Source organism: Hippichthys cyanospilos, chromosome 1 (assembly GCF_059441005.1).
Source record: "Hippichthys cyanospilos isolate Australia breed blue-spotted pipefish chromosome 1, RoL_Hcya_1.0, whole genome shotgun sequence".
NCBI lineage: Eukaryota > Metazoa > Chordata > Actinopteri > Syngnathiformes > Syngnathidae > Hippichthys > Hippichthys cyanospilos.
The window spans coordinates 24101531-24114543 of record NC_142369.1 but is presented as its reverse complement, the minus strand read 5'-3'; the positions used below and the strand labels follow the sequence as shown (position 1 = coordinate 24114543).

Here is a 13013-nt window from a genome sequence, read left to right as displayed (position 1 = left end):
TTACTCTTTTTACTTCATGATTATCGAGTTAGGTTACTTTTACTCTGTTAGTCATCATGTGTCAATGTTTTCCCTCCCTAGCTTTACCTGTAAGCATGCCAGTCCTCAAACTATTAACCCTTTGCATTTCATTGCCTTTTGCTGTTAAGTCACAACCATTTGGCTCTGTGTTGTCTGTTGACCCTCAGTCTTATATAGCATTTATGAACCTGCTTGGATCACCATATGGTAACCTCTTTCCTCAAAACCAAAGAAAATCTGATTGTTGTCATCTGTCGCCTGCTGGATACAGTTTTTTTGTACTATTCACAATATTGACATTTGACAGCATTGCTGTTTATCCTACCTCTTTGTGCTGTACATTGCAAAGAACATTGATTCTCAATTAGTACTTTGTATTACTTTGTTCATAATTAGTACTATTTATAGATTTTATTTGTAAAACGATCAGAACTTTACCTTTATGCCTCACTGAAACAGATGACTGGCTGATGACTGCAACTTTGACAAGCTCATTTGAAGGGCGAGAAACAATGTGTGTTACTGTATGCATAACCCCAGGACACGAGTGGATTGAGGACCCCGACACGACACACGAGATAATAAGTCCAAAAAAAGAAAGAGTTTATTAACAAAGGTCGCGTGGAAAGAAGTCCAAAAACACAAAGTACAACCAAAACCTCAAAGTACAAAGAAAGGCGAGACAAATTATCTAAATACTAGCGTCAAAGAGAAAACTTGGCTCGAGGGAGCAGAGTCAGCAGGAGGGTACCGTAAGAGAAAGTACAACAAAAGGAGCCCACAGGGGTGCAAAGGCAAAAGGTACAAAAATGCAAAAAGGCAAAAGACAAAGCACAAACCAAAAATGCTCAAAGGGAATAGACTCGGGAACTAGAACGCTGGGAATTGCACTGGCTGCACTGAGAGTGACACATGGAGTAACACCTTAAAAAGGCCTCGATGACGATTGTCATCAGGTGTGCGGCCGGCGTCCCCGCCCCCTCGTGGCGGCAGAAGGACCCCGCCTAGAACAGATGACACAGTCAACGGGGAATGTGACAATGTGTTTCTGAGGTTTGATTGTGCTCTAAAAAACATGCATGTTCGCATCAGTCAAAAAGCAGAACTACAGGGGAAAAAAAACAAGTAATGCATTACAAACAAAATCACGCATCATTTTTGACAAGGATGGATAATTTGAAATGAACGTGTGTCCGAACGTGAAGTTTTTTGTAGGGGTGTGCGAAAAAATTGTTTCACATAACAAGATTCTCATTTATTATGATTTAAATCTATATAAAACGTCACAATATGGAAAAAAGAAATGGATACACTTCCTGTCCATGTCTATGTTTTTTATTTCCCTGTCCGCTTCCATACTACGTCAGAGGCACGCTGTGCCAGGCAGCACGTTCCGGAAAGTTATGCGTGGCACCATGATGCACAACAACAAACAATGGAGGAAATTCGACTGCCTCATCCTAATTGAAAGAAGTCTTGTTGTGTTTTGCAAACTTGTGTCACGCACAAAACCCACACAGCCAGGAATGTAAAAGCTACATTTTGTACTAATGTTTTTGCAGCCGTCCAACTAATCAACTATGACAGGAATAGCATTTAGTCCCCGCCAGTCTCCTCATCTCCTCGACTTTCCTCTCTTGTGCATGTACGTGAATTAAATGAGTTAACCAGGAACAAATATTCGTACAGAACAGAGAGCAAATGGTCCATAATCTACACAACACAAAACTTCAGCATGTCTACAGTACAAAATAGAACAAAATGTATACAAACTTCAATGTAATTCATGCACAGATATTATTCACACACGTAAATAAGCAACTTATTACAATTGTGGCTGATAGAGCTCCCAATATGCTCAGAGATGAATAAACTAAAGACTCCAAACATTTCTGCTGAGACCTGGAGCTTTTTACTCTTGCGATTCCTGGGGACCCAACACTTGCCAAAGGTAAAATGACCACTGATTTATCCTTTATCAGAAATCAACTGAAATGCAAAAATTGGACACCAAAAGTACTGTACATCATGCAGTACGTCATGCATATCATGTGTTTTAATGCAGACTTGTTTTGGATTTTACCATTTACTAGATTTTACTCCTTTGAACAAGAATGAAGATTGACATTTTTATTTAGCACCAAACCATTTACCCTTTTAAGTGTGCTTAGGGCAATGAGTATATATATGGGCATTTTATTTAAAGTTAGTTGAAGGTCATTTTCCTAAGAATATATTGTACATGCCTGCAAGAACGGGATCGTTAGGTGAAGTGCATGCTCAGTAGCAGTGTGCTGTCTGTATACAAAACTTGCTTCACTTGCTCCTGTTTGGGTATGTGTGGATCATAGCATTCCAATGTGATTTGTTCGTTTCATTGCAATGCAGTGATCTGTAGACTGATGGTGCCCGGATAAAAAAGAAGACCGGCTGTGTCAGTACTTGAGTTGTTCCCATTTGTAAAATTGCAAAGATTTTCTAAGTGAATGAAGACCTGGCTTCCATCATACATGACACGTCCTGATTAAATCAGTAATCAGCCCTGAGGTTAGGTGACCTCATTGGTTAATCTGAAGTGAAATACAGTAGGGAAGACTAGAGTTTTTGTCACAAAGGCATTGTCAAATAGCAATTATCTCCACCACCAGAGGGCGTAAATGAAAAAAGTGAAAATATAGTCATCGTTTTCTTCCTCTTTATTGTCAGACCAGGGATCGTAACCGTTGTGTAATGTACTGTGTTCACAATGATGAATGAGCCAGACCATTCTTTTGGGGCTTTTGGATGACATACGGGACAAACCTATAGCAGTAATAATGATTATTAACATCTTTAATTTTATGTGAAACCGCAGGAAATAGGTTCATGCAGTTAATGTTGGTTTGCTGGTCATCATCTTTGAATGCCTGTTTTGTTGCCAGAGTGACACAGCGTGTAGTAATTTTGTAGTTGTGTAGATTCTTTCTATATGTACTTTATTTCAAAATAAAAAGTCATTCATTGTTAGTCATTCATTTTTTACCAATTGTATTTGGTACGCTGGATCAATAAAAAATAGAAATGCACAATGTCTTTGTGGTAGTATTTTCATACATATGGAGGAGCGGATTCCCAGCTACTGTAAGCTAGAGCCCCTGAATTGCATCATCAATGCTTGCTACTACAGTATTTGCAAACCAACTCCGTGTCATGATGAAGATTCTCAAGTGCTTACAGTATGTCATCCAGGCTACCATAATACGCTGAAACTTAAAGCATTACTCAGGGATTTATATGTATCAGTAAGGAAAATGTCAAATTTTGTTATGCAGTGTGAACACAGTTTGTGTGCCACTGCCTTAAATAAACTGTGTTAGATGAATTTTCTTTGAAGTGTCTCCACTACTGGCAGGAAAAGAGACTGGGGGTGAAGTGTTCTACCTCTGGAATCTGCTTTGAGCCCCCCCTATATATTTGTGTTGCTTTTTCATGTATGAAATGAACTATACAAATACATTTTTAATTTAATTTAATTAGATTATTTTACAAGACACAACTCCAAGAAAGGACCGTGCCACCAGGTAGCCCACATGCTAGTAAGGCCTTTGCAGCAATTAGGCTAGTCCATGTCAACGCGGCATGGAAAAGCCTCTCAAACAAGTCCCAGTGTCTCGGCAGATTTCAGCCACCGGATGCTTTAAGCTGCTGTATTTCTGTGCCTCAAACAAATAAGAATGTATTGGCATGCGCTATGAGAAATATAACAATAAAATCAAAACAGCAAATTCAAAACAACTTAAAAAAAAAACTAAAAGAAAACTGTGGATGTAGCGTAAATCCCCAAATATAACACACTCTGAGGCCAAAAGCTAGGGTGCGTCCTATAAACAGCAACTTAGAATTTTTAGAATTAGATTTTTTTTTCGACACCATTCAAGGAAGATTGACCTGTGTATATTTGTTGCAGTTTAGGTTAAGTGTTTCCGATACCCCACATTTTGAGCGGTCAATAAACGCTGCCCCAACTTGTGTCATGAGCTTCTTTGGTGGCAGTTTTGCACAAGGGTTTGGAACAATGTACTTTCTCTTTTGCATTTATACTCTGAGAATACTCTGCTCACTCAAAAGTTGCAGGTTACAGTCATGCAGAATGGTTTTGTAAGATCATTTTGTCAGCATGTAGGTGTCGAACTCCAGTCCTCAAGGGCCAGTGTCTTGCACGTTTTCCAACCTTTGCTCTCAAACATACCTGATTCAAAAGATTAGGATCATTTTAATGGAAATGTACCAGAGTGCTGTGGAACTTTTTATTTGAGCGAAATGCCATTCATAGATGCTGCTATTTAATTATTTATTGTTTTCAGGAGGCGCAGACTGTCTAAAATAAATGTTGACTCCGCCCTTCACGAAAATTTCCATTGAAAGCAGAGTCTAGTGGAAAAAAACAGTTCCTCATGACAATGATTTTCATTTGACATCCTCATGTTAAACAGGTTTTGTGTAAAGCTCAAGCACCGGAGTGGCGCATGCTGATTTTGCTTCACATGTGGTAACAACATCCACGGAAGACTCACGCTGAATTTTTGAAAGAAACTTTCTATGCAAAGTGATATTTCAGATGACCAAAGAAGATATTTTAGCGGGGGAACAAAAGGTAATGCAACTTTCTGTACATTCTGAGATTTAAGCACTTTTTTTTAATCAAATTTTCTACTTCTTTGACTTGAACATAAAGTGTTTTGGGCACACTAAAATACGCGACTTAATCTGTTCTCAGGTCCACGTAAAAAAAATTTTTTTTAAAACATCCAATGAATACCAAGGAAATATCTGCATTCCGTCCAAAACAAGATCATGATGTAGCTCCATTTATGGTGAGACTTTTAACTTTTTTGTTAACACAAATAAATATAACTAAGCTGTCTCGTTGCAGAGTAGTGGTTTCAAAACAAATTTGTTTTTCAGGAACCCCAGCATGCTTGGATCAAAAAAAGCGTCAAACACATTGGCTGTGGAACAGTAACTGTAGGTGTCTGCATTGAAAAGAAGGCCTACAAACCAGGTAATGTTTACACATAGTGTGTAAGTGTATATGTACTGTATACATACACATGTATATTTATATATATATACCGTATAGTAATTTAATACCCACTCCCCCTCTTGCTTAAGTGTTTAACAGTCTTCTTCATCACATTGGTTGCAACTTTCTCTGATTGATTTTACGATATCAGCTTTGGAACCTTGTCATGGACCATTTCCTGTCAACTTCCATCAGTGATTTTTAATTGGATTGAGATCTGGAAGTTTGCGGGCCACGGCAACAATGCGCCTTTCTTTCAGGAATGTTTTCACAGCTTTTGCTTTACGGTTAAACTTTTGTAATTCTGATTGATCCGTTGATGTTGTTATTTTTAACAAAGTCGCGCACATTTTGACTCATCAACAAATCATTTTCTCCTCCTGTAGGTGAACGTATCCAAGTCGTAGTTGGAATCATCAACCAGTCGACTTGTTCCCTGGCACTCAAATATATATTGTACAGGAAGCAAAGTCGTATTTTCCCAGGCGGGAGGATTACTGGCGTTTTCCCTGTCGTCAAGCAAAATGCTCAGTCAGTTCGCGCCCTCAGCAATGAGACTGTGATCGATGTGATCACCATCCCGAGAGGACTACCTCCCACCATGCCGGTGGGTTCACCCATCGAACTTCAGTACAAATTGAAGGTAAACCGGATCAGGCAATATGCCGGGACACACTTTTGAAAAAAGTTGGGCCATCAACCACAAGTAAAATTCAACAATAGTTACTCTGTTTGATTTGACCAGTCGCACAGTTACTCGTGAACTTCATCAAGCTCAATTTCATATCATTGGATTAAACCTGGTGTATGCCAGATAATTCACCTGACTGAACCAGCAGGAGAAAGAAGTTGGACGCGAACAGACAAATTCTTGCCGTGGGCAGACGGATCGAAAACGTTGAACACGTTCAACCACGTTGGGCGCCGAGATGCTGGCAATTATGGAATGTCCTGTAGCAGTAGTGAAACACCAAACAGGAAATTTGTGCCTGTTGAAAACTTTCATTCACTATCCGAGAAACCATTTTGGGAAAGTAAATTGACCCTTTTTAGATGTACTACAAATGTTTTTTTGGTTTGTTTGATTCATGATCCGATCTCACCACTTTTGCAGGAGATGGATATGTTGTATGGAAAAAAGATTGATTGTATTTTGTGTGTTTGTTTTGTTTTCTACAGATCTGTCTGGAAATGACCGGCAGGAACTTCAAATTATTCAGACTTCCAATAGTTGTTCTACCCAGCAGTGTACATTCTGCCAAACAACATCAACAGCTCTTACTTTATTTAACTTCCGGATCAGGAGATGTTCTATATCCCAATCCAGACCAGCAAATGCAGAAGGCTGGAAAACGACCACCGAAGCCCCGATCTATGGATTACCCCCCAAACTACTAAGCAAATTCAAACTGGGAAGCTATTGCTCTTTATAATTCATCTTTTATACGGATCTCACATACTGGAAGAAATTTGAATCCAAGCGGAGTATGCGCACTTTGAAAGTTTTACATAGATAGCAACTGTTAAGTGCATATATGTGCATACAAATAGCAAATAACGACTGTATATATATGAACAATTTACAGTATATACTATATGTATGTATATATACAGTACATATGAATGTGTGTGTATTATATATATATAAAATGTATGTCTGTATTTATGTGCGCGTGTATTTACAATATATATATTTATTTATTCATGTATTTACCAAACTGTCAAAAACAAGTTCACGCTTTTTAATAAAGTGTTTAATTATGATTCTTGGAAATGATTTCTTTAAACATACACACATAACTGATCAATTCACAAGTCATCATTGACAGATGAGGTCAGTATCGTGGAATGGTACATACAGCTGCATAATATGTCACCCAGATTGAAAAAAATGGATTGCGACTATTTATCATTTCTTTGCTGGGCATTTTTCCCCTTCTTATTTTCTAACTTTTACGAGAGACACTGCATTCTATCGGTTGGTTTCCAAAATCATTTTCAGTTTTCCTCATCGTTGTATTTCATGATGATTAGCCAAATTGAGGATCCAGCTAAAGTTGCCTTTGTGAATATGACACCTTCAGGCTTGATCACATGACCACTTGTGACAGAGACGCAGTTCACTTTTCAAAGAAGGTATGCTACCCGACTGCATGTTTCAGCGCTGCCGGCATCGAAAAAAGGTGTGACAATTGTGACCCTCATCATGTCTGTCAAGCTTTTCTCTGTGGACTATGAAAGGTTGAATGAAAGAGGAACTTTTTCTCCTGGAGATGTCCTCTCTGGAAAAGTGACTGTGGTGGCCAGCAAGGATACCAAAGTCCAGTGTTTGATGGTCAGTGCTATAGGAAAGGCCGAGGTCAAATGGTATGATCAAGATGGACAGACCACGGTGCTTCATCAAGATGAAGAGAACTATTTTGATTTGGAACACATTATTCTTCAGGATAAAAATAAAGGAGATGGTTTGTATTTTTTTTTCCTTTCCAAACACAATCTATAGTTGCCTGCATGTTCCTTAATATCAGCCCTATTTTTTTTTAAGAGGGGGCGGGGCATTTGGAAAGTACAAATAGAAAGGTTTCATGGCTGGAATTCTCTCTCTATGGCATTGTTCTAAATTTATGATTTGCTATTGAACAGGAGTTGACATTTCTTACGAAAACTGCGGCGCAGTGATTAATTTTAAAATGTAATGGTTGCCAATAGACTTTTTAATGTCGTTTCCCACTGTAATCTCTGGTTAAAATATAGCCGTGCAAAATAATGATAATTTTAACTTTATAACTAAGCTCTGACTAATTTTGGACTGAACCGTAGACGTTTCTTGACATATGTTATTGTTGATTGTGCTCAATGCTATTCAATTTGCATCTCCCTGCAAGGATCAGAAATCATCCATCAAGGAACAAGTGTTTATCCATACACTTTTGTGATTCCAAATGTGTGAGTACTGTACTCTTTGTGTCCACTACATTTGTGTCCACTACATATACTAACAAAGGTGTTGGGATGCATCTCTCAAATCATAAACCAAATGTTCAGAAATTGGATTAGATTGCTTTGACCATCACAATTCTGAATACTACAAAATGGTCAAAGCCAAGCAATACACAGAAAATGGTTGATCGGTTGACATACGCTATGATTCACCTTTGTGGCATACAAACTGTGCAGGAATTGGATTTGTCAATTTAATACATGTAGCCAGTACAATTTCTGGGGAGACTGACGTATCTGGGAATGTGTCCCAATACTTATGTTCATACATTTCCTCAGTAAATAAAGACCCTCCCACCCACACAGTGATAATCTCCCAGCAGAGATATGCCTTCATCCTTTGTTGGAAAATGGGGCAGAATTACCTACAGTTTGCAAGCTCAATTGATTTTGTCAATCTGGAGCATCCACAAAACCAGGACTGAGTTCCCATTTCTTACCAAGTCGGAGTTCCCCTTTGCCTCCAAATCAGAAATGTCGATCGTGGGACTTCAAGTATGCAATCGATTGAATGAAGCAAAAATATTTCTGCAGAGATCCGCTTTCTAACTTTGCATCGTTGTCACATAGGAACGACAGCGTGCAACCAAAATTTCATTTTACGGCTCTGGAAAGGTTACTTTGAACGTGACTTCGGAGAAAATGGGAGTGAGACAAGGTAAATGCATTTAGTCGGCCCTGCCTTATATACAGTATGTTGAAGGTATTGTTTCATACATTTGTCACTCCTCACAGGTGAAACGATGGACGTGTCTGTTGAAGTAATCAACAGCTCAAATTGTGCCATAACACCCAAATTCTCCCTTTGTGAGAAACAAATGTTTGTGGCTCGGTCGCAGGCTGTTGCGCACACGAACGAGGTCATCTTTGGTACTGGAGAATCCGTTTCAGCTCGGGACAGCCGCACCATAAGCAATGTTCTGAGTATCCCACCACAGCTCCACCCGACCTTCTTCAACTGCTCCATCATCAAACTTGAGTATGCACTCAAGGTAATTATATCTTTCAAAGCTACATTTCAAAAAGTCCACTGTTCTAACCTGGAATCACTTTAATTTGTGCGTTTTAATGGCAGAACTTGTGGCAGGGCGTAGTGCAAAGTTTTCCTCTGCTATATCGCAGATGTTTTTCATGTAATCTTTTAGCCGAGGGTGGTGAGTTTCAGACCCGGGCCTTCACCGAGCACCGCTCCTGTCAAATGTACTTGAAGCGATGGAAAGTATGCTCAGCAACGAGAAAAACAATCAAACAGATTACATCCTGAGCTTGTTGGCAGTCAGTGCCGGGAACGATGCGAATCTCACTTTGACGTCTCGTATGAGAAGTGAACCCACGTTACATGCGCTAAAATCAGGTGACTTTTCTCCTGTGGCGCCATTGCAATGTTCAACTCCAAATCTCTTGACAGCAGTTAATTATATCATAATATACAACTTTAAATAGTCTACATCATACTCGGCAGAATTGCTTATTTACGGTCAAAACTCATCCATGTTTTCTTGTTTTGAAAATTGAAAATTAATGTTCGGTAATGTAATGATTGATCAATCTGAAGCAATCGGTGCAAAAGTGCCAACCTGCCAGCCTTCAGATAGGCCCCAGATATTGGAAACTGGATCTGATCGATTCCAATTCTTAAAAGAACCACATAAAAGCTTGGTAAGTGGACAAAAAAAATATATTAATAATAACCAACAAATGACCAGCGGCTGTGCAGCCAAGTCACATGCTGTTAAATGGAGACGAATGACTGTGGGAAATAAATTCATATACAAATTGTAAATGCAGATTAGTGTTTTTAATTGTAAATAATCTTTAAGAGAAGGCCTTAAAGGCCTGGAAAACCACACCACTGTCATCTTTATTAGTGGTTTGTATACTGTACCTTCTGCAATGGCTTCACAGTTGCTGATGAACTTTTCAGTCATTTATTGAATGCTAGCAGAACATTAAAACACATAACCTCAGAGCACACTGAGGTGAGAACCGCTATCGGGCACAGCTCATGTCCAGACTTTCACAGAAAGTCACATGGCACCCAACTAAACCTGAGACACAGCCTATACATTTGTGTTGCAGTGGACAATGTATTGCAGTGGACATTTCAAGATTCAAGTATTAGTATTATTATACCGCACAATTCTTACTCTGTTCACTTCCCCGGCCAGCTGACGACATTCCATAATTGAGCAAACAAATAAATAGCAATAAAAGAAGAAACAGAAGCAATGGTTCTAATAATATAGTGCAAAATAACATGTAGTGCAAAATATTATTCATGCATCCAGTAAGAGACAGATTCATGCGTGAGGGATCTGTTGAGAATCCAGATGGCTTGTGGGTAGAAGCTGTTTGCCAGCATGGCAGTCCTGGCCCTCAGGCTCCTGTAGCGTCTGCCTGATGGCAGCATTTCAAAAAGATCGTTTTGTGGGTGTGTCTTGTCCTTGCTGAGGTTGCGTGTCCTCTGCAGAACCCTGTTGTGGTAAATGTCCTGCAGTGACATTTTGTCTCCGTGTTTTGGTCTTTATCTTTTGACTGATTCAAGCTTCAACTGTATGTTCAACAAAGGACATCCTGGCCTTTCCAATGATATCTCATCTGTTTGGATGAGATGTGGATATGTATGGATGAACTTTGCTATTCTATGACACAAAATGGAGGAGGGAACAAAACACATGCTGGGAGGGAACAAAACACATGCTGGGTCTCTGTGGGATATTGTGCAATATGTCGAAATAATTGTAGTCCCAAAATTATTTCGAAGGCTTTTTTTTTCTCTTTTTCCTTGAGCCATCAATCTAAATACCTATCTGTTTTCTAGTTATGACAAAGATGAAGACACTGCGCTTTTAATTCAGTTATCTCATTTATGATTTTCTAGAACGTTGTTCTTAGTTTTCCCATGTCATCTTAAAACCCAAAGAAATTCATGTACATTTTCATTATGAACAGTTTAGTGACCACGTCTACCAATGAGGTTTTGCTGGCCATCAACCACAGAAAATCTAGGTCATTGGTCATTTGAGCCACTCTTCAACTAATCAGTTAGTCTTTTTCACTGTGTAAACTGATCTGGTGGCCTCAGGCAAGTGTGCCTACTAAAACTGCCCATTCTATTTTACCAGCGAAATCGCATTGATCGGGTGATAATCTACTGTATATTTTTACATATTTGTTTTGAAAAATATATTTCAGTTTGCTTGTTTGAAAGTGTTTCAAATGTTTCCTCTCTGTTTTGAGTATTTCATTTCTTTGAAAGTGCTACGAACTAACAAACTAACTAACTAATTGTTAAATATTTGATTGCAGGTTACGCTTAGTGACCCACTGGCAAGGGATCCAGACATCAAACTTCCTCTGGTCATTCTTCTGGGTTCTACTCAACCGTATCATCAAAAACCAAAAAGATCCACGGGACGTGGTATGACAAAAGTGCCAAATTAGAACTGAAAGTGATTACTGTTTGCATTTTGTGTCCACAAAATTCTAACCCACAGAGCAGTCTACCGTTTATTTCCAAGCAAACAAAGGGGGTTGAAGCAAGGTGTTAATGTTTTTAACCTGTTGATTAGTCAATTACATAACTAGTTCTCAAAAGAACAATTCATTTTTGTTGCCACACCTTGGTGAGGAAAGTTAATGGAATGAAAAGGAGGTACTGCTTTAAAGTCACCGCGGCTCAGCCAAGCACGAGTCAATGCCAAGCATCTCATTTATTTAGTCACACAGTTTCATTTTCTGCAGCTAATAGATCGTCCGAGGGGATTTTTCGTTTGATCCAAATCGCCACACATATCCATCTGAGGACAAATCATTGGTTTTGTTTAATTCTGTACAATTGTGTGAACAAATTGTGCATGTTATTTTGACCGTGTGTGTGCATCTGTGTTTGTAAGAAGTTTGAAGTACAAAAAAAACTGCAATAAAAATGCAAACCGTCTTCACTTTGGATTTGCATCTAAATTGTCTCTCTGTAGTGCTGTAGTGCATTGCTTTTTCTGATCCAACTGCTTCAAAGTATACAGTACTCTGAATTGGACTTATGATTTGCTCAAATATACTACAACACTCTTGATGTTAGTAGTGACTCCACCCCCCCTCCCCCTCCCCCCAAAAATGTTATAACAAGCACAAGGGCTTTTCACTTTCTGAGGAAGCCAGTCATTGTGTGTGTGCCGCCACGGCTCCCCGACGGAATTCCGTGTCGTGCCGCATGGTCTGCAGACTCTGTGCAGGCCAGTCAGGTTCATCTACATCAAACTCTCTCATTCATGTTTGGTTAGACCTTGCTTTGTGCACTGCTGCGCAGTTATGTTGGAACAGGATCGGGCCACCCCCAAACTGTTCCCACAAAGCTGGGAGCATGGAATTATCCAAATCTATGCTGAAGAATTCAGAGAGCCTGGAAAAAAAATACACTGACTGAGCCTCGGGTGAAGGGTTACGAACTTCAATCGGGGTCAGGTGGTCCTTCTCAGTCTGAGTATTTTTTACAATGGTTTACGTCATAAGCCAACTGCAGAAAGTCTGAAAGTCGCTGACCGTGGCTGGTCCATCAGTGACAGATCAATTTGGTGCAAGGCTGCCCAGTTCTGGTTAATACTAGGGAGGTTAGAACACCTTTGAACCTTATTTCCAGACCAGAAGCATCATGCGTCGCTTCATCTCATCCCCAAATTCTACAAGTACACGAGAACGTCTTCAGAAGTACAGTGGGAGTAATGGGTGGGCAGCGGTAGAACCTGCCCAGTAACTCTGGCTTCTTGTACAGTGTGGAGGCTGTCAGCTCATGCTCTCTCTCTCTCTCTCTCTCTCTTTCTCTCTCTCTCTACACACACACACACACACACACACACACACATGCACACGTACACGCACACGCGTGCGCACACGCACACACAACAGCTAGTTTTGGAAACTGTTTAGGGCA

The 13013-nt window shown here is 39.6% G+C and overlaps 2 protein-coding genes across 3 annotated transcripts; both read left to right on the top strand.

Moving 5' to 3' along the window:
* The first annotated feature begins 4470 nt into the window (after positions 1 to 4470).
* On the top strand, positions 4471 to 6847 carry LOC148429746 (uncharacterized). Its single transcript, XM_088415666.1, has 5 exons — positions 4471 to 4654; positions 4778 to 4874; positions 4966 to 5062; positions 5470 to 5726; positions 6263 to 6847. Exons 2-5 carry the CDS (start codon positions 4812 to 4814, stop codon positions 6479 to 6481), a joined length of 636 nt encoding a protein of 211 aa, XP_088271792.1. The 5' UTR covers positions 4471 to 4654; positions 4778 to 4811; the 3' UTR covers positions 6482 to 6847.
* A 403-nt stretch (positions 6848 to 7250) lies between these two features.
* On the top strand, positions 7251 to 12032 carry LOC148429745 (arrestin domain-containing protein 3-like). 2 transcript variants are annotated; one of them, XM_088415655.1, is made up of 6 exons: positions 7251 to 7548; positions 7969 to 8029; positions 8407 to 8578; positions 8654 to 8741; positions 8819 to 9075; positions 11393 to 12032. In XM_088415655.1, the coding sequence occupies exons 1-6, from the start codon at positions 7290 to 7292 to the stop codon at positions 11525 to 11527; spliced, it is 972 nt and encodes a 323-aa protein (XP_088271781.1). In that variant the 5' UTR covers positions 7251 to 7289; the 3' UTR covers positions 11528 to 12032. The 2 variants fall into 2 exon arrangements, with proteins under 2 accessions (XP_088271781.1, XP_088271774.1); XM_088415648.1 differs by having other exon boundaries at positions 8404 to 8578.
* Positions 12033 to 13013: the final 981 nt, after the last annotated feature.

Coding starts and splice junctions, on each gene's coding strand:
- LOC148429746 (XM_088415666.1), top strand. CDS start 4,812: ATGAATACCAAGGAAATATCTGCATTCCGTCCAAAACAAGATCATGAT. Junction 5,063..5,469: donor AAAGAAGGCCTACAAACCAG/GTAATGTTTACA, acceptor CTCCTCCTGTAG/GTGAACGTATCCAAGTCGTA. Junction 5,727..6,262: donor AACTTCAGTACAAATTGAAG/GTAAACCGGATC, acceptor TGTTTTCTACAG/ATCTGTCTGGAAATGACCGG.
- LOC148429745 (XM_088415648.1), top strand. CDS start 7,290: ATGTCTGTCAAGCTTTTCTCTGTGGACTATGAAAGGTTGAATGAAAGA. Junction 8,742..8,818: donor GAAAATGGGAGTGAGACAAG/GTAAATGCATTT, acceptor CACTCCTCACAG/GTGAAACGATGGACGTGTCT. Junction 9,076..11,392: donor AACTTGAGTATGCACTCAAG/GTAATTATATCT, acceptor ATTTGATTGCAG/GTTACGCTTAGTGACCCACT.